At 37.3% G+C, this 19657-nt stretch overlaps 1 protein-coding gene across 1 annotated transcript in view; it reads right to left on the minus strand.

Annotated features, from left to right (window-relative positions):
* Positions 1–19657, minus strand: part of LOC103209500 (ral GTPase-activating protein subunit alpha-2-like) — a gene marked incomplete at its 3' end in the record, with an annotated part of 164318 nt that overhangs the window by 28674 nt on the left and 115987 nt on the right. The window contains exons 8-12 of the mRNA XM_007955377.1: positions 14752–14795; positions 10253–10430; positions 9322–9437; positions 7796–7934; positions 5263–5462 (exon numbers count right to left, since the gene is read on the minus strand). Of these exons, the coding sequence (XP_007953568.1) occupies positions 5263–5462; positions 7796–7934; positions 9322–9437; positions 10253–10430; positions 14752–14795 (677 nt within the window). The remainder of the gene's footprint in view (positions 1–5262; positions 5463–7795; positions 7935–9321; positions 9438–10252; positions 10431–14751; positions 14796–19657) is intronic.

The raw sequence follows: 19657 nt of genomic DNA on the forward strand, positions 1-19657 counted from the left end.
GAGGGGAGCTGTTGCATTGTGGTAAACTGTGGTCAATGACATGAGACAAAGTATATGTGAACTGCTGTATGGAAAGTGAATTTGCTCTGCAAATCTTCACCCAAATCACAATAAATAATTTAAAAAAATAAAAAAAGTCCACCCACTGTGAACATTTTTAAATAAGAAATAATAAGAGCAGTACAAAAGAATAATTTCAGTAGCGACCAAGGACAGTGTGAAAGCAAAACATACCCAAACAGTAATTTCTAGAGGAAATTAATGGAAAATTTTATTTACAAATTTTTTCTCTTCATGTGTTAGCTACTAAGCTTTTGTGGCTTATCAAAGGCATTATCACACTGTGAGATGTGCTACTCTATGGAACTATTTCATCTTTTTGATAGATCAACTATTTTCCACAGAAAAATAAAATTTTACTCATCTATCTTTTTATCAGGAGCTCTGGTGGCGCAGTGGGTATGGTGTTCCGCTGCTAACCAAAAGATACGTGGTTCAAACCTACTAGCTGCTCCATGGGAGAAAAGATGAGGCAATCTGCTTCCATAAATATGTATAGCCTTGGCATTTCATGGAAGTAGTTCCAATGAATTTGTAGGCATTTTTAATTTGCTACATACGTATATACATATTTTTTTTTTCCTCCTTTTCCTTTTGGGGGTGGGGGTGGGAAATGGTAGTTAGTGGTTAAAAAGTAACAGATTATTGAGCCATGAGAGATGTTAGAGCTGTTTCTTACAGGTTTAAAAACAAAAAATCCAAATATATATAGCTTTGACAGAGGCTATTTCTACATATATATTAATATATACTATAAATATAACTATGAATATAGTAGAGCATACATGGGGTAAGGTTATGAAAACTTCTTAGCCATAACCAAACACCTTAGGGAAATGAGGCTCTGGGCCTAGGAGCTCAGAACCATATTCTTGAGGGACACTAAGGTCAAGTGGCATAACATAGTCCACAAAGACAATGGTCCACATCCTACTTTGGTGAGTATCAACTTGGGTCTTAAAAGCTTTGAGCAGTCTTAAGATGCAACTACTGGTTTCTCCCCGTCTACAGTAAAGCAGAGTGAAGAACATCAAAGACACAAGGAAACAATTAATCCAAAGGACTAATAAACCAATGAACCCTAGCCTCCATGATCCTGAGACCAGAAGAACTAGACGGTGCCTAGTTATCACTGCTGACCACTCTGAAAGGACTCATAATAGAAGGTTCTGGGTAGAGTGGGAAAAAACTATGGAATAAAACTCAGAATCATTAAAAAAAAAAAAAAAATACCAAGCTTATGGTTCAGATAGAGACTGGTAAAATGCCCATGATTATGGTCCTTAAACACCCTTCAAGCCTGGAACTGAACTCACCCCTGTGGCTCAACTTTCAGCCAAACTATAGGTCTATAAAGTGAGCAATAATACCAGGAAGATATACACTCATTAGAATAATCAACCATAGGAGATCAAAAGGACAGCATTTGCCCAGGGATAAAACTCAAAAGGCAGAAAAGGATAGGGAAGAAGGACAAAGGGAAATAGCAAACATGAAGAAGTGGGAAGAGTGTTGTTACACTGTGGGGACTGTCATCAATGTTACAAAGCAAAATGTGTATGAACTGTTGAAAAGAGAATCAATTTGCTCTGTAAACTTTCAGCCAAACCACAAATAATAGTAATAAATAAATAAATTGCTGCTTTTTCTTATACACAATGTAAATCACAGAGTGAAACACATATGAGATGAGACACATATGAGATGAAGTGAAAAACACAGCTATAAATCACAAAAGGGACTAGAAGATACAACTTTGGTTGTCTAAGTAATAGATTCCCAAAGTTGTCCACATCCAAATCTCTGGAACCTGTGAATATATTATGTTATACATCAAAAGGGATTGTACAGACAATTAAATTAATGATGCTGAGATAGGGAGATTATTCTGGATTATCTGATGTAATAATGTAATCTGATGTAATCAGAAGGGTCCTCATTAGAGGGAGTAACAGAATGAGAGACAGAGAAGGCTATGTGGCAATGGAAACAGGAGAAAAGATGATATGGTGCAAAGCCACAAGCCAAGGTATGCAGGGCCTCTATCAGCTGGAAAAAGTAAGGAAACAAATTGTCCCCCACAGCCTCCAGAAGAAGGGTAGCCCTGGTGACATTTTGATTTTAGCCTACTCACACTGATTTTTGGCTTCTGATTTCCAGAACTGTAAGATAATAAATCTGTGCTGTTTTATGCCATAAAATTGGTGGTAATTTGCTACAGCAGCAACAGGAAACAAATATAACAACTCACTATGAAATATACTGACAGTTTCTATAATGGCAATGGCCATTTCTAAGTGCTGCCATCTGCAGAGTATTGCACCACAAAGGAAAATGATAATTGTCTGCCCAGCATCCTTCCCTCTCCCTAGTAGCTCTCCAGTCCTGCATATGCCTCTTCCTTCATGTAACTAAAGGAACCACAAGGAGGCTAATCCCATCCACAGCACCAAGGGAAAGTTCTGTGTAGTGGGAGCCAATCATGGCACTTCTGGCTCATTCACACACTCAACTTTCACCCAATCAGTGCCTGGCATACTCTTATTGTTCCAGGAATGGGCAGGCAACTTAAATTGTCCCACTCAGGAAAAAAAAGGGAAGGTGTTTAATCTTTCTGGATTGCCTCTGACTGAGAACAAGGAAACCAGTGCCTCAGTTGCTGGCAGCCACCTTGCAATCAGAGGGGAAGTTGAAGACAAAATAGCCAAAGTGAGATAGGAGAGTGAAGTAAACTACAGAGAATTATGGAGAAGGCATAGATAGACCATATTCTCAGCCAGCTTTACTGTGAGATTTTTATGAAATAAAATATTCCTTTTATATTAAGATAATTTGAATTGTTATATCTTTTTCTCTTAGGATGATAAAATTATCCTAAATGACTCAGGAGGTCAAACTCTCATGACACCAAAAAAGCTAGATAATAAAAGATAACTCACAACTGTGAGAAGCCAACTATGGGAAAAATAAGAACCATGAAGCAGTGGTTAATTTGTTCTTCTTGATATGTCTCATCTCCAAAATGTATTACTCTAACAATGTGCAATTTATTTTCAATAAATACAGGTAGTGGTTTTCTGATCCTTTGAAACCAGACAGAAAAATGATACATCCTTTAGCTGAAATTATTTTGAATTGAATGGACAATCAGATGGCTTCAGTTTTTGTCTGCCTGATAGGTGAGTGATGGTATCTCATGGTGGTTCTGAACTAAACGCCTTTCCCTGAATTTTGAGTAAATCTGGTGCTACTTGTATTTCCTCTTCTGTGAATTGCCCTTTCATCTTCTTGGCCCATTTTTCAATTGGGCTGCTTGTCTTCTTATCAATTTGTAGGCACCCTATATATAGTAGAGATATTAACTCTTTCAACAGTCATCATGTTACAAATGCTTTTTCACAGCCTAATGTCTGGATCTGGTTTTGTGTTATCCTTTAATATATAAATCTTTTTATATACTTTTCTTTTTTAAATAAAATTGAACTTCATTTCCTCTCTGGTTTCTGGCTCTTCTCTCTACTAAAAGTGGTCTCCCACTTCAATGTACTCCCCTAGATTTTCTCCTAAATTCTTTATTATCTTTTTTTTTATATTCAAATCTTAAATCAATCTGAAATTCGCTTATGTATGTGATAAGAAGGTCCCAATCAATTATGCCGGCATGATTATCAAATAAAACATTTTTCTTTTGTTTGATGCTGGTTTATACCATCCTTTTAGTGAGAAAGACAGAGAAAGAAGGACAAACAGAGAGGCAGAGACAGAGACATGCATTCTTCCAGCTTCCAGGGCTTGTAGATGAGATCCTCAATGCTAATCTCAGTCTTGTTCCTTTGTACTAACCCACGATTTCTCTCTTGAAGCCTGTATAATTTTCTTAATCCCTAAAAGCCAATGTATATTTTTTATTTTACTAGTCCTTCCTAGGACTCAAGGGCTCTTTCTCTTTGAAGTGCCCAGCCACCAGCTCAGATAAATTTTTCTTCTTATTTGTTCAATTACTACCTCTCAATCTTTTCTTTTTCTGCCCTCACAATATTTGCAAGGTAGTCTAGACCTGTCCTTAAGTCTGTCTATTCATTTTTGATTTCTATCTCTTTGAATTTTTACTCAGTGCTGAAGATATTTCTTAAGAAAACCAATTATGCTCTCAGCAGTAGTCATTATATTTTCATTTTACCTACTAAATTCTAAAATTGAGAAACTGGAGGTGTTTGTTCTAACTTTTTCTCAGCAAGTCTTTTGTTCTTACTGTCAAATATATCTCCCTCAGACTTGTCCTCCAACTCTTCAATCAGTTCTACCTCAATGGAACTTCATGGTCTAGACTCTTAGTCTCACATTTCTCCATCAAGGTATTGATTACCTTGAAGTGCATAGGCTACCTATCTGTCTCTTCAGGTTTGTGAATTCTTCCAGCTCACCCTTCTAGGACCTCCAGGGCATCAGGAATCCTGTGCAGAAAGTAGCACACTTCTGGTCCCTGATATGGGGGATAACAAAAAACTGTGACCCCGCAGTAAAAGGACTGCTTTCTGACTTACACAAGATGTTGTGGTCCTTACCAAGCACAGTCCCTAGCACTTGCCTGTTGAGAAAGCCCCTATTTGTATTTCACAGAAACCAACAAGAGAGAGAAAGTGCTGCAGGGCCCAAACAAGAAGAGGTATTTATCAAAGGCCTCAGGGAAAGGCAGCCTTTTCTTCTAGGGCCATAATCATAGCTCAATAACCACCCCAAAAGTCTGAGCTGATGAGCCATTCCGTCCCTGAGATCTCAAAGTACACTTGGCAGACTCACAGGTCTTCTCTATGGACTCTGGATGTTTCCTAAGGGTCTTCCAGGTGACAAGTACAATGACAGGCACTGGTGATCAGTAAAAGCAAGACAGGTAGGTCCCTGGTCTTAGGCTCAGAGGTCACTGATGAAAGGGTGAGAGTAAGGGACAGTCATTTTCTCAGAATGTCTCCCTCACCTCCTAGATTGCCTCATTATGGTAATTCAACTAGAACAAAGCAAGTGCTTCAATTCATAGCTTCCTCAAAAACCTCAGCATTATAGACAGGGTGCACCAATAAAACTGATCCCCTAATAACCAACAACCTGTGAGAACTAATAACCCTAATAATTAATTAATTTGCCTACATGTTATTGTGATTGACCACATAAGTATTAAGAATGAAATGATGATGAATGATATACCTGGATGATTTTGGGCAATACGTCAACTCCGTTTTTAGTGTTTTGTGTTGTAGTTAGATACTTTTTTTCCAAAAAGAAAGTTACAATCCACTTAATAAAAACAACACGAGCTGCCATGTATGGAATTTTTGTACTGTAAATGTTTTCATTGTCCCGAGTTGTAGTAATGTACGCTGGTTTTGGTCTCAAATGAGGGATGTCTGGAAGAAAAAAGAATACATGATTATGTTACTGAATCTTAACATTACATAACTCCAATAAATGTTTCAGTTTTCAATTAAATAGACACATATCTGGTTGTATGAATAGCAAGTAAGGCTAAAGAACCAGAGATAATTAAAAATAATATCTTCTAGTAGGCTCATTCTGATTCCACCTTGTACTCTGATTAAAAAAAAAAAAAAATGGGGTGGCTGTTGCTATTACAGCAAGCCCTGGTGGTGCAATGGTTAAAGCGAATGCCTGCTGACCAAAACATCTGCAGCTGAAATCCATCAGCAGCATCACAGAAAAAGAATATACGAATCTACTTCTGCAAAGATTTACAGTCTTCGAAACCCTATGGGGCAAAATAGACTAGAAGGCAGTGGGTTTGGTTTTGGGTTTTGTTGGTTGTACTCATACAGCTGTGGAATACAGCTGTGGGAAAACTAAGCTAACAACACTTTTTAAGAACTTTAAGAAATTTTATGAGACTATAATAGTGAAAATGTTTTCTTATAACATAACAATAACCAATCACCATCAAGTCAATTCCAACTCATAGTAAACCTACAGGACTGAGTAGAACTGAGTCCAGAAAGTTTCCAAGGCTGTAAATCTTTACAGAACCAGTATGTCACATCTTTCTTCTGGAGAGCAGCTGATGGATTTGAACTGCCAACCTCTTAGTTAGCAACTGAGCACTTAACTACTATACCACTAAGGCTCCTTTTTTCATACATATTATACTCTTTGTGGCTAGCACAAATGTAAAAGCATGTGTAGACATTTTTTTTTCCATCTTTATAGATATTTTAACATCCAACTATACACAGTAGATCTCATCCACTGAACTTCAGTTTTATAATCTTTTTCCTTTAAATGAATCCAAGGAAATAGAATCCACATAATCTAATTTATGCTTGAAAGAATCAAAAAGTCACATTTCATCTCTGATGTATCAGATGCCATAATTTCCAAAGAATTTAATAAGAAGTCCAGTCCATTTCTCATTCCTTAATATCCATAATCAATATGAAAATTATACAGTATTGAATTTGAAATACCACCTGCCCTGAGTCCAACTCTCTATTTTATCAATTTGTGTAGACCTGGGTGAACTTGCATAATGCAGAAAAATTCTTGGTAAGTAACTTTTAATCTAAGAATATTAACAATATACTACATTTCCTGAAACTGTTCTGTGTTACTGAATCAATTCCAACTCATAGCAAACCAATAGGACAGAGTAGAAATGTCCCTTGGGCTTCCTAGGCTGTACACTTTACAGAAGCAGATCACCAGATTTTTTCTCCTGTAGAGCCACTGGTGGAATCAAGCTGCTAACCTTTCAGGTAGCAGATGAGCACTTTAACCACTGAAACACCAGGGCTCCTTTTTTCTACAATGAATATATATTATAAAATCAGAAAAAAAAAAAATTGAAAAACATTCACTATACACATCTAATACAATGCATGTCCCAGTACTTCTAAAGTGAGTATTATTAAATCTTTCAAATACACTAAGCTTCTGCTGCCTTTTGCTTCCCAGAGTTTGTGTGCAAACTTGTGCATGTGCACTCAAATACCCACTACTACTGAATCTGCTGCCCACATTCCCCAAGTAGATTGATGTCCAGTATGACCTTTCACTTCCAAAATTATTTCTTTGAACTAGTTTCACCCTTTTAAACTAATGGGGAGAGGAAGAATTGTCCCCACATTCACCACTCTATGAGATTCTGTCCAGTAAGGACCCATTTTTTTACAGAAAGAAAATTTTAGGAGCTAGATTAGAAATTTCCTTGTTTCTACCCCTCTTAGGCTTACCATCCTTAGCATCCAAATGCTCAACCATCTCCCTTTACATAAACAACTGCCAGTAAAGCCTCCTGGATGAAATTAATAGAAAGGGTACACTGTGTGCAGTGGTTTGCCCTGAGCTAGGCTACCTTATCACTGAACAAGGTCTGGGGTCATATTAACCTACTATTCCTAAGAGAAAACTTTAAGAAATGTAAGTGCTTTTAACATTAAAAGATGGTAGATACGACTACATCAAAAATACCATAACACATTTCAAATTATTTCTGAGTATGGAAGCCACTGTCATCCCCCTCAACACCCATTACTAAGAATGAGGTACATCTTAGTTTGTATAAATAATTAAAATCATTATTAGGAAACTTTAAACCTGTTATGATAATTACAGTTACTACTAAGCACATGAATAAATGACAATTTTACTTAAAAATAATCAAAGGTCACTTTGAAGAAACAGTACAGCTTTCCTGTGGACAGCCTCTACAGACAAACCAACCAGTACTTACCAAGTACAGGTTTGTAGATGTTTGTTAACTTAGTAAATGACGGAAATAAATGAGGAAGATAATATTTTCGAAACAAAGTAAAAAGAAATTTAAAACCAGTATCTTGATTCTCCTTATTCTTCCACTCCAAGCTTGCAGCCTTTGGATAATATATGGAAAAGAACATATGTATATTTTTATTTCAAATTAATATAATCTGAAGTCAAATGCTGTTATATTATTACAATTTCTATCTAAATAAAAAACTTGAGAAATAATATTGACAGGCATGTAACAAAGTCATAGTATTTTAAACAAAACTCAAAAAATGGCATGGTATTTTTCCCCAAAACAACTCAACAGCAGAGACAACCCCACAGTAGCCAGGAGGAAAAATAGATAACAGAAGTCTCCCAACCATATCTGGACAGATGGAGTTTGGGATGCTAAAGCCATAACAACCAAAATGTGGAACTTCCAAAAGAACCAAAATGTGGAACTTCCAAAAGACAGTAGAATCCCCTGGTTGGGTTCTTGAGGCCTGGGAGTCCTTGTGGTTCTGGCAGTGTCTGGCTAAAGGAAATGGGAGAGGACAAGGGGCAAGTTGGCTCAGCAAGAATGACGAACAGAAAGGGTAGCCAAGAGTAAATCCTGAGGGTCAGTAAAGAGAAAAACAGGAGCCTAAAGAAAACTTGGAAGATGTGAAAGGGAGGAGAAAAGCCAGAAGAAAATGTCATAAGAGAAGAGAATCTCATGAAGGAGAGGTAGTGAGTAACAGATCACCTGAAACTGAGTAGAACAAAATATGAAGAGCATTCTCTCCCTGGACTTGGCCACTAGAACCCCTTCATGGCCTTGGGGCCTGCTGTTTCACAGTGACAGGGCAGAAGGTAGGTTGCAGTGGGTGTCAAAAGAACATTAGGTGACAAACTGGACTTGGTAGAAATTAGTATTTCAACAAACTCAGTTGTGAAGGGAAGAACTGAGACAGAATTACACCCCCAGTGGAATTCAGGAACAAAGAAATCTTAGCTGAAAGAAAGGAATCAGCAGATTTTATTGCAAACATATTAATACTCAGAAATACAGACAAGGAGAATTAAATCACCTGTTAAAATCATAAAGTAATGATTTCAGTTCTGTAGTCAGTGCACACAAAAAACATGAATATGTCATGTGAACAGGCCTGTGCTGATGATATAAGAAGAAAGCCATGAATGTTCACGTGCTCTGCCTACTCCTGATCCACCCAGTCAGCCTCTGAGCTGCTTCTCCCTGAGCCTGTCTCACTAGCGCAGAGGTCAGGATTAGGAAAGGGATAAAAATGGAAAAATAGTTCCACTCTATTTGCACAAACACACTCATACAAAATATGCCTGCTCTTGGCTGAAGTGACCTAAAAGTGGCACACCCTCTGTGTTTAAAATAACATGCAAAATAACATCCAAGGAAAAAGCAAAAACATAAACTATGAATGCATAGATAAAAGGAGGGTACCATTTTCTTTCCTACTGAGACTACTCAAACATTTACAATTATGTTCTTACCTGAATGACCATATACTTCAACAGTATCTGAAGAAAATAGCATGTCTGGTCCTCAGTGATCTTTTCCCCTGATATGGCTGGCACAAGCGGAGTGATTTCTTCTGGATATATCTTTGCTATACAGTGGAAAATAATGAGAGCTCTTTCACCAAAGTTAAATTTTAAATAGGGTTTTAAAAACACATACAATGATCTCTATAAAAATCCATCCATCCATCCATCCATCCATCAAACCACTTACACTGAAGCCCATGTCAGTGTGCAGAGGAACTGGAAACAAGCTATAGGTGCCTGTGATGCCAATTCTCCCATTACCCCTTCCACTTGATCATTATTTTTCCTTTTAGATTCTGCTTTCCTCAATGCAAGATGAAATGTCCATCACTGAGCAATAAAGTGACACGCAATAATAAATCAATAGCCCTTAGAGGCAAGTTCCTTGAAATTCCCAGGACACAAACAGCCACTATTAATAGTCCATAAAGCCACTACTCTTCTTCAACAAATGTTGCATGAAAATATACATCTGGCAAAATAAGATCCTAGGTGATCACATGAATGCCCACTTATGAAACAACAGTAATGAGGACAATAGACAGTAGCTTTGGATAGCAAATTTAAATCTCATTAATAGCCACAAAAACATTCCAGATATACTATGTGTTTATACTTTCCACTGTTACCAACATTTTTCCCCTTCCCTTCCATTTCTGTTTCTACGTCAGTAAATTTCTCCTGTCATCATTTCACATAAAATAGGCTCTAATTCTTTCAATACTAATATTTATAAGAATCTACTGTGAATATGAATAGGAATAATTCCCCTTTAGACCCCCTCTATGAAATCAGAATTTCTATTCAGGAAAATGACAAAGATTTTCTCAGTGTACTTCAAGAGTAACTTCAACATGTAAGATCTGTTAATACTCACCATCAGCTACATTAAGGTTAGGATTAAGGAGTGTCTCCAGTGTACAGGGCCCTCTGGATGACATGACTGTTGGGAAACCAGGGACAAGGCAAGCAAAAATCAGCACTTGCTCTTCTGCACAGTTTGTCTGAAGTGCTTGAAGCCATAGAAGAAACAACCTGATTCCTTCACATCTTATCTAAAAATAAAATTTAAAACAAAAAAAAATGAGACACATATATGTACAGAAATTCACTGCAATGAAGCATCAGTTTTGAGGAAAAAAAATAAATAAATGAAGGTTCTGTTACAATACAGCACCAAGATTTTCACTTCGGGACAAGTAATCAAGGAGCACAAGGACTGAGAACTTGGGGTTGTGCAGCCACACTGCCTGGGTTCCAATGTAGACACTGCCACTTTTTAGCTCTGACCTTAGGAGAAACACTTAAACCTCTCTATGCCTCAGTCTCCATGGAGTCTGTAAATAGGGATTCTCCACAAAGTACTTCTTGAAGGACTAAGTGAGTTAAACTACGTAAAGCATTTAAACAGTGCCAGCTCACAGTAAGTGCTATGGAAGTACTGCTTATCAACACTATTTCAATCTATAACAGAACAGTGACCTTATCACCAACACTCGATTATCCATGAAAATGATGACAAAGATAATCTTCCTCCAAATTTTCACTATGTTTTGGATAGAATTTTTGTCTAGTCACTATAATATGCACATGTATAATCCTGAAAATCAGAACATTTGGAGCTAAATAAGGAAAATCCTTGAAGATCTGGTCAACGGGATCAGGGCAGTTCTCTAGCTTCCCTGGTTTATGTCTCTACCTTGGTTCTCACCAATGCCTTCACCATGCTCTGAATGGTCAGCACCACCTAACAACATGATCAAAGTAGGTGAGACAAAGTCTGGCTATTCTCACTTACAAGAAACATTCCAGCTGCACTTCTTCCAGGACAGATTTGTTCATTCTACTGGCAGTCCATGGTATTTTGAGTATTCTTTGCCAAGACCACACCTCAAAGGCATCAACTCTTTTTCGGTCTTCCTTATTCAATGTGCAACTTTCACATGCATACTATGGATTGGTGTAGGCATACCTTAGTCTCAAAGTGACATATTTGTTCCTTAACACTTCAAACAGATCTTTTGCAGCAGATTTGCCAACTGTAATACAATGTCTTATTTCTTGACTACTACTTCCCTGGACATCGATTGTGGATCCAAGTAAAATGAAATCCTTGACAACTTCAAACTTTCCTCCATTTATCATTATGTTGCTTATTGCTCCCATTGTGAGGATCTGTGTTTTCTTTATGTTGACTTGTAATACATATTGGAAACTGCAGTGGTTGATCTTCATCAGTAAGTATTCAAGTCATCTTACCTTTCAGAAAGCAAAATTGTGTCATTTGCATATCACAAGTTGTTAATAAGTCTTCCTCAAATCCTGATGCCACATTCTTCTTCATATAGTCCAGCTTCTCAGATTATTTCCTCAGCATATAAATTGAATAAGTACAGTGAAAGGATACAACCCTGATGCACACCCTTCCTGATTTTAAACCATGCAGTATTCCTGTGTTCCATTTGAATGACTGCCTCTTGGTCTATGTACAAATTCCTCACGAGCACAATTAAGTGTTCTGGAATTTCCATTCTTCACAATGTTATCCATAATTTGTTGTGATCCACACAGCTGAATGCCTCTGCATAGACAATAAAACACAGGTACACATCTTCCTGGTACGCTTTGCTTTCAGCCAAGATCCATCAGCCAAGATATCCCTTACTTCCACATCTTCCTCCAAATCCAGCTTGAATTCCTGAAAGTTCCTTGTCAATATACTGCTGCAACCATATTTGAATTACCTTCAGCAAAATTTTACTTGAGTGTGGTATTAATGGTATTTTTTGATAATTTCCACATTCTGTTCAATCATCTTTCTTTGGAATGGGCACAAATATGGATCTTTTCCAGTCAGTTGGCCAGGCAGCTATCTTCCAAATTTCTTAGCATAAATGAGTAAGTACCGACAGTGTTGCATCTGTTTACTGAAATATCTCAATATGTATTCCATCAATTCCTAGAGCACTGTTTGTCACCAATTCCATCAGTGAAGCTTGGACTTCTTCCTTCAGTTCCACTAGTTCTTGATCATATGCTACTTCCTGAAATGGCTGAATGTCGACCAATTCTTTTGGTAAAGTGACTCTGTGTATTCCTTCCATCTTCTTTTGATATTTCCTGTATCATTCAATCAATATAGGTAGCTATGTCCTCTTTCCTCCTTATACTTATAACTTCATACTATGTCTAGAATTCAAGAACATTGGTGCCTCCATTCCTGTAGTCCTAAATGGCTGAGAAGATATCAATAAGAGACTTTAAATAAGCAAAAGAGATGGAAATATCAGAAGCAGCTGGAAGACATAGACAGCTCAACTGCAGGCCACAGAAATGTCTGCCTGATCTCCAGCCATCTTGTCAATTAAAGCAAGGGTATTGCACGCAAAACACAAGATTCTACAGAAAAACCAAATGAAGAAGAAGAGTCAAAGAAAGACAAATAAGGAGGTTAGATCATTTCCAATAGAAAACAAATACACCAAGACAGACACTAGATTTGGAGAGTATGCTACACTCATTTGATAAGTAGATTTCAGAGAACACTTCAAAACAGGCTCTGCACTGCTCTGCACAAACTTTGACATCCACATACATTTTCCCTCCTCTCCTCAGGTGGGAGGAATGCCTAATGCTAAATGCATAATAATGCTATTCAGCTGTCAAGACAAAGATGACACAGCTCTATGTATATTTAGTCAAATTTTATTAAATCTAACAAGAGGAAAGTTTTATGACATTCTATCATAAGTCAGCAACTTATTATGTTAACTGTATTTAAGATAACTGAATATAAATAAGGGCATAATAAACATGAGATAACATGATAGCTTTTAACTCTAAGACTATCCTAGAAAAACAGTAGGGACAAAATAAGAGGCTAGGAAATGCTCTTCTTTTTTCAATATTTAAGAGAGAGCTAACCTTTCAAGTTTTAAGTGGCTGTGATTGTTTAAACTGATATAAACCAAAAATATACTGGTTTATTAAAGACACACACAACTTAGCAACAAGTGAATTCTCTTCCATAATCACCCCAGACTAGCTGCTAGCTGCAACTTATGTTTTTGTGTCATTTTACCCGAGTAGCAAATGGTACGTCATAAAATCACTTAAAAATAAGATGATTTTAGACTAAATTACAAGAACAATATGATGCAAATAAATAAGTATCCAAGATTAAAGCACCATTGCTCTTTTCCTTACAAAGGTTCTCACGATTATCAAAAATAATTCAAAGGCAATTGCAAGTTAACCCAAATTACTGGGGTGGATAGAATAAGCACTGAAGCTTAGAAGGTAACTTGACCAAACTCTTCCTATTTCAGATGATAAAACTGGAGCAGTTAGTTATTTGCCAATGTTCCCCAGCTGTAGACAGCAGAACCAGCATTACAACTCAGGCTCTAGATTCCGAATCCCAAGCTAGTTTCTCCCAATATTGAAAATTTCTACCATAGTAAATTATAGTATAATAATAAAAACCTTAGCAATATTTGTCATATAGTTTCTCGATTAAAAATAAAAATTCAGTCAAGAGGTTTTAAAGCTGTCTTTTTTCCACATCCTACTTTAGCAGGTAGCAATTAGGATCTTAAAAGCTTGTAAGCAGCCATCTAGATACAATGATGGGTCTCTCCTCATCCAGAACAAAGAAGAAAAAAGAAAACCAAAGATGCATAGAAAAAATTAGCCCAAGCGACTGGTACACCATGCAATTCTTAGCCTATATGTCTCTAAGACCAGAAGAACTAGATGGTGTCCAGCTACCACTGTCAACCACTAAGAGGGGGATGGATCTATATAGGAGATCCTGGATAGAGAGGGAGAACAATGTGGGACAAAATTCAAAATCATTTAAAAAAAAAAAAACGGGACCAGGTTTGATGGTCTGATAGAGCCTGGTGGAACCCCTCAGACTATGGCCCCTAGCTGCCCTTCAGGTATAGAATTGAACCCACACCCCTGTGGCTTCCAGTCAAACAAGGACAGGCATATGAGCTGAACATTTACATTAGGTATAGATACATGACTTGGCGAGATCAATCATGGGAGAATAGAAGGGCTGTATATGCGTAGCGAGACAGCTTGGAGAACAGGAGTGCATGCGAGGAACGACATACGGAAAAGGTAATTATGGGGAGGAAGAAGGAAGAGAGCTGTTCCACTGTGGGAAACTGCAGTCAATGTCATGAAACAAAGTATATGTGAACTGCTTTATGGAAAATGAATTTGCTCTGTCAACTCACCCAAACCACAATAAAATTTTTTTTAATGTCTTTTTTTTTTTCAAAATGGCATAACTTTGTCACTTCATAGCATTGATAAATTTAAGAGTAATGAAAAATGTCATAAAGTTTCATCCAAAATAAATACCTTAATAGAATTTCCAGTGTGTAGAAGCTTCTTCAAAGTCGAGCCTAAAAGTTTTAAAACAATGTTTAAAAGTTTAAAATGAAGTATATGAATGCATATTTCAGATCTATCTTAAAAAGAAAAAGAATGTAGTATTAGAAAAAATTATTTATAACAAGATATAATTTTTTGAAAAATAAAAGAAAGAAGGATGACCTTCAGAAGCAAAGTAATACCACAGAGGGAGAGATAATTTTAATATCAAAGTGTTTTAAGTATGTACCTCTTCAAAACTTTTAAAATATTCAAAACAATTGATATTATGGTAACACAAATGACCAAAGTAGATTATATGTAAATACCCCTGTTGTTGTTGTTGTTGTGTGCTATCGAGTTGGACCTGACTCATTGTGACCCCTCCTTGGGTTTCTGAGGCAGTACCACTACGGAAGTAGATTTCCCAATCTTCCTTCCGAGGAGTGGCTGGTGGGTTTGAACCTCCAGCCTTCTGGTTAGCAGTCAAGTGCCTTAGGCACTATGCTACTGTAAAATGAATGCCTTAAAATTAAAGGAAAAAAAACCTCAAAAATTAAAAATAACATAGAACTGCTCACAAACCATTTTTACAAGAACATTTTACAAATATTTAGGATGACATCCTTCTTCCCTGGCAAAGGTAATCACATTTACAAGGATCAGTCCACCAATAAACGCTCTAGCAGAGGGCTCTGGTCACTACCAAAGAAAGGGAATCAAATAAACTCAGAACTACCCTGTCCACTGAAAAACTTTGGTGCAAGATTTCCCATGAGGCTGAAAACAGATTACCTAGCTTCCTATAAATGTGTTCATTCCTTTAGTATGGAGATGACCTGACAACCTACCTAAATACTATGTATAGCTTCTAAAATAGAATCTTAACCTCAAAAAAAGAGATAAGCCTTTAATTGTAAATATATCAAAGTCTTAGGCAAAAGAATCTTTTCTCTAAAATTATATTTAAAAAAGAAAAAAAAAGCATACATATACCCCCTAATGAAAATTTGTTTGCAATATTTTAAAATTGAGTATCAAATCACATTTACTATACTAATTAATTCTAGGAGCTCTAGTAGCATAGTGCCTAAGACACTTGACTGCTAACCAGAAGGCTGGCAGTTCCAGCCACTCCTTGGAAGGAAGGTTGAGCAATCTACTTCCGTAGTGATACCTCCTCAGAAACCCAAGGAGGGGTCGTTATGAGTCAGGTCTGACTCGATGGCACATAACAACAACAACAACTATGTAATTCAAAGAGACAATTTACCAAGGAATCGAGCCACTATCTTGACAATTGCTACAGGCATATCTATGTGGACAGCGTGTACATTACTTAAATGCATTACCACCAGTTGCCACTGACTCAATTTCAACTCATGGTGACCCCGTGTGGGTCAAATTAGAACTATGCTCAATAGGGTTTTTCAATGGCTGATTGTCTGGAAGACCACCAGGCCTTTCTTCCAAGTTGCCTCTGCTGTTGTTATTATTCTTGCTGTTTGCCATCAAGTCAGACCCGACTCACAATGACCCCTCTTTGGGTTTCTGAGGTGATATCACTACTGAAATAGATTGCCCAACCTTCCTTTCGAAGAGTGGCTGGTGGGTTTGAAGCACCAGCCTTCTGGTTAGCAGTCAAGTGCCTTAGGCACTATGCTACCAGAGCTCCCAAGTGCCTCTGGGTAAGCTTAAACTTCCAATCTTTTGGTTAGCAGCTATTTGCCCCATGCAGTGACTCCAGTTAAACACACACTCATTAGGAATTCATTAATTAGAACAAAATCATTGGCAATCTGAGGGACTCTCATATAACTATTCCACTATTTAAACACCTAACACTGGAGCTCATCATTGCCATGACCCAGACTAGGTTACACTGCCTAAATCACTAATGGACTGTTACTGGGTAGAAGAAGTTAAAGTGTCCTCCCTCCCCTACTACTCCTTTCACCAAAGCATATCCAGTAATTTGAGTCTAAAGCCAGAATTTTCTGCGCTGGGCAGTCTCCCAGCTAAGGTACAGTGGCTGTGCCCATGGGATTTTTCTTACCTTTCCTCAGCCCAGGGACTTGTCCTTGCCCCCATGTTCATCCATTATTGAGCGAAGTCCATCCTGCCTGTTTACTATGTGCTTCATTACACCATCTGAGGACCTCGTGATGGATGGCAGGACAACAGACACTCAACCTCCCAGAAGACTCTGGATAGAGTCAGCAAAAACAGTTGTCTTCCCAGAAATGATTAAGCCATTATCTTGCAACACACTCTGGGAAACACTTTCTTCTGAATATTATATATAACCCTGGTACCTGTCAGTACTTCTGGTAAATTGACACAGCAGCAATAGGAAACCATACATATTTGACTTATTACATCATCCTGTATTCAAAAACTTTTGTACATGTGAAACAGTACAGCTTAACAGGTATGAGACCAGATTTAGGAACCAGACTGCTAGGGTTCAAATCCTGACTCTGCATTTACTAGCTGTGTGACCTAGGCCAGTTACTTAATTCACTATGCTTCAGTTCCTGCATTTGTAAAATGCGGCTGGAAAATTGTGCTTATCACAGAAAACTTTTAATGAAGTTTAAATGAATTAATATACATAAAGCATAGGAAAGTGCCTGGTACACAGTAAGCACATTTTTCTCACAAGACAAGGCACTGACTATTCTTTAAGGACCTCTTTCAATAGGAACATAAGAAAGAAAAATGTGTGCAGTGGGAATACAAGGCAGAGGGTTCTCACATAGGAATGGTGGTAAGTATGTGATAGATATGTGTGGCCATGTTAGGAATTTAAAATTAAAAATATATATATATATATATATTAATAGTATTTTATTGTGTTTTCAGTGAAGGCTTAGCAGTTATGATTCTCCTTCAATAATTTCTATATAAATTGTTCAGTGACGCTGGTTACATTATTCATCTACATGAACATTCATAATATTCCCACTCTGGTTGTTCTGTTTCCATTAATCTCATTTCCCTGTCCCCTTATATCTTTGTTTTAAAGTAATTTTTGCCTGTTTTATCTCATACAGATGATTTTCTTTAAAGGAGCACAGTACTTATGGGTGATATTAATTATTTTGTGAGCCAATATATTATTAAGCTACAAGGTGACCTCAAGGGTTAGTTTCAGTTCAAGATTTGAAGAGTATCTTGGGGCAAGTCTCAGACAGTCCTCCAGTCTCAATCAGTCCAGAAAGTGTGCTTTTTATTTTTGTTTTCTTTAAGGAATTTGAAATTCTGTTTCACATTTTTCTCCCACTCTACCAGGGTCCATCTATTGTACCCCTGATTAGAATGGTCAATAGTGGTAGCCGGGCACCATCTAGTTCTTCTGCTCTCAGGGAAGATGAGGCCATGGTTCATGCAAAACTTTTGTCCAGTAAGCTAGTTTCTTCCTTGAGTCTTTGGTTTCCTTCTTTCTCTTTTACTCTGGATGAGACCAACAGTTGTATTTTAGATGGTCACTCGCAAGCTTATAAGACCCTAGAAACTACTCACCAAACTAGGATGTAGAACATAACTTTATGAACTATAATATGCCAACTGACCAGATGTCCCACAAGACTACTGTCACTATGTTTAAGGTCAAAAGTTTAAAAGATATTTCTCAGCTAACTTTAACATTATGAAACCTATTTTCATTTTGTTTTAATTTAAAAATTTATACTACACCTGTCTGGACTTCCAAACTATAATTATACTCTCCTCTATCTCTTTTCTGTGCCTCATCAACCCTGTTGGTTGCCCTTACTGATACAAGTGAGTAACTGAATAAATAATGAATACGTAAATAAAAGGTAATTAACTGGACTGATTATATGAACTTTTTGCTAACCTTCACTGTAGCTTAATAATAAAATTCCTTTGAATATAAGTCTTATTACTTTTGAAAAGACAGTAAGAATACCAGAGTTGAGATTTTTGGATGAAGAGAGTAAAAATTATGCACAAAATTTAAGGAGGCACCAAAATCTCAGTAATCAAGATAAATAATATTTTAATGCAATAGTTTTTAAAAGTCAAAATTAATGCCAAAAAAAAACCCTGATTTAAAACACTGAAATTATAAATACAGTCCAATGTTATGTTAAGCCAAACTAGAGCCTGAGGCAAAAGGAAAAATGGTGCCCCTTTTTTATATTTTTTATATTTTCATTTTCATTTTTTTATATTTACATTTTCATTTTTTTATATTTACATTTTTATATATTTTCAATAGTTAATTTTCTTTCAGGGCACTAAAGTTGTTTAAATTTTCCCAGAACAGAAAATATTTTTAAATAAGTATATTAAAACTCACAACATTAATTTAAATATTTTATTACTGGTATTCAGGAAGATGGTGTCTTACCTGTAGCCCACATATTTGTTCCCTCTAGCATCTTAATGCCTGAAAAACTAGGTACAGCAGTTTGAAGCGAGGATTCTGGGGCCGTAAACAGCCCATGAAGTTGGAGAACACCAGATTTAGTGGAAAAGGAGAAGAAAGGAAGGAGAGGCAGGGTGAACAGCCAGGAAGAATAAAAATTAACGAACCTACCCTGTGGCGCATCAGCCAGTAAGATGGAGCATTGGAGGGCTGCCTGAGCAGTGGAGCAGGAGCACTGGAGGACCAGTGGCCACTCCAGGGGTCTACTCACAGCACCAGCTTCTATCAGTAACTCTGGGACCCATGCTAAGTGGGAGGGCAGCATTTTTGAGAAGTGGAACAGAGACCCCTCTGGCTCAGATCGCCGCTGAATTGGGAGTAGAGAGGGAAGCATGACACAGGTGGGCAGGCCCTGGGATGAGTGGTGCAGGACTGGGGTCCAGCTCTTCCAGGACAGCTTTTTGGCCCAGAGAGGCCTGGAGTACGGGGATTTTATGG

This window comes from Orycteropus afer, unplaced genomic scaffold, assembly GCF_000298275.1.
Source record: "Orycteropus afer afer isolate SDZICR_OR568_19922 unplaced genomic scaffold, OryAfe1.0 scaffold00499, whole genome shotgun sequence".
NCBI lineage: Eukaryota > Metazoa > Chordata > Mammalia > Tubulidentata > Orycteropodidae > Orycteropus > Orycteropus afer.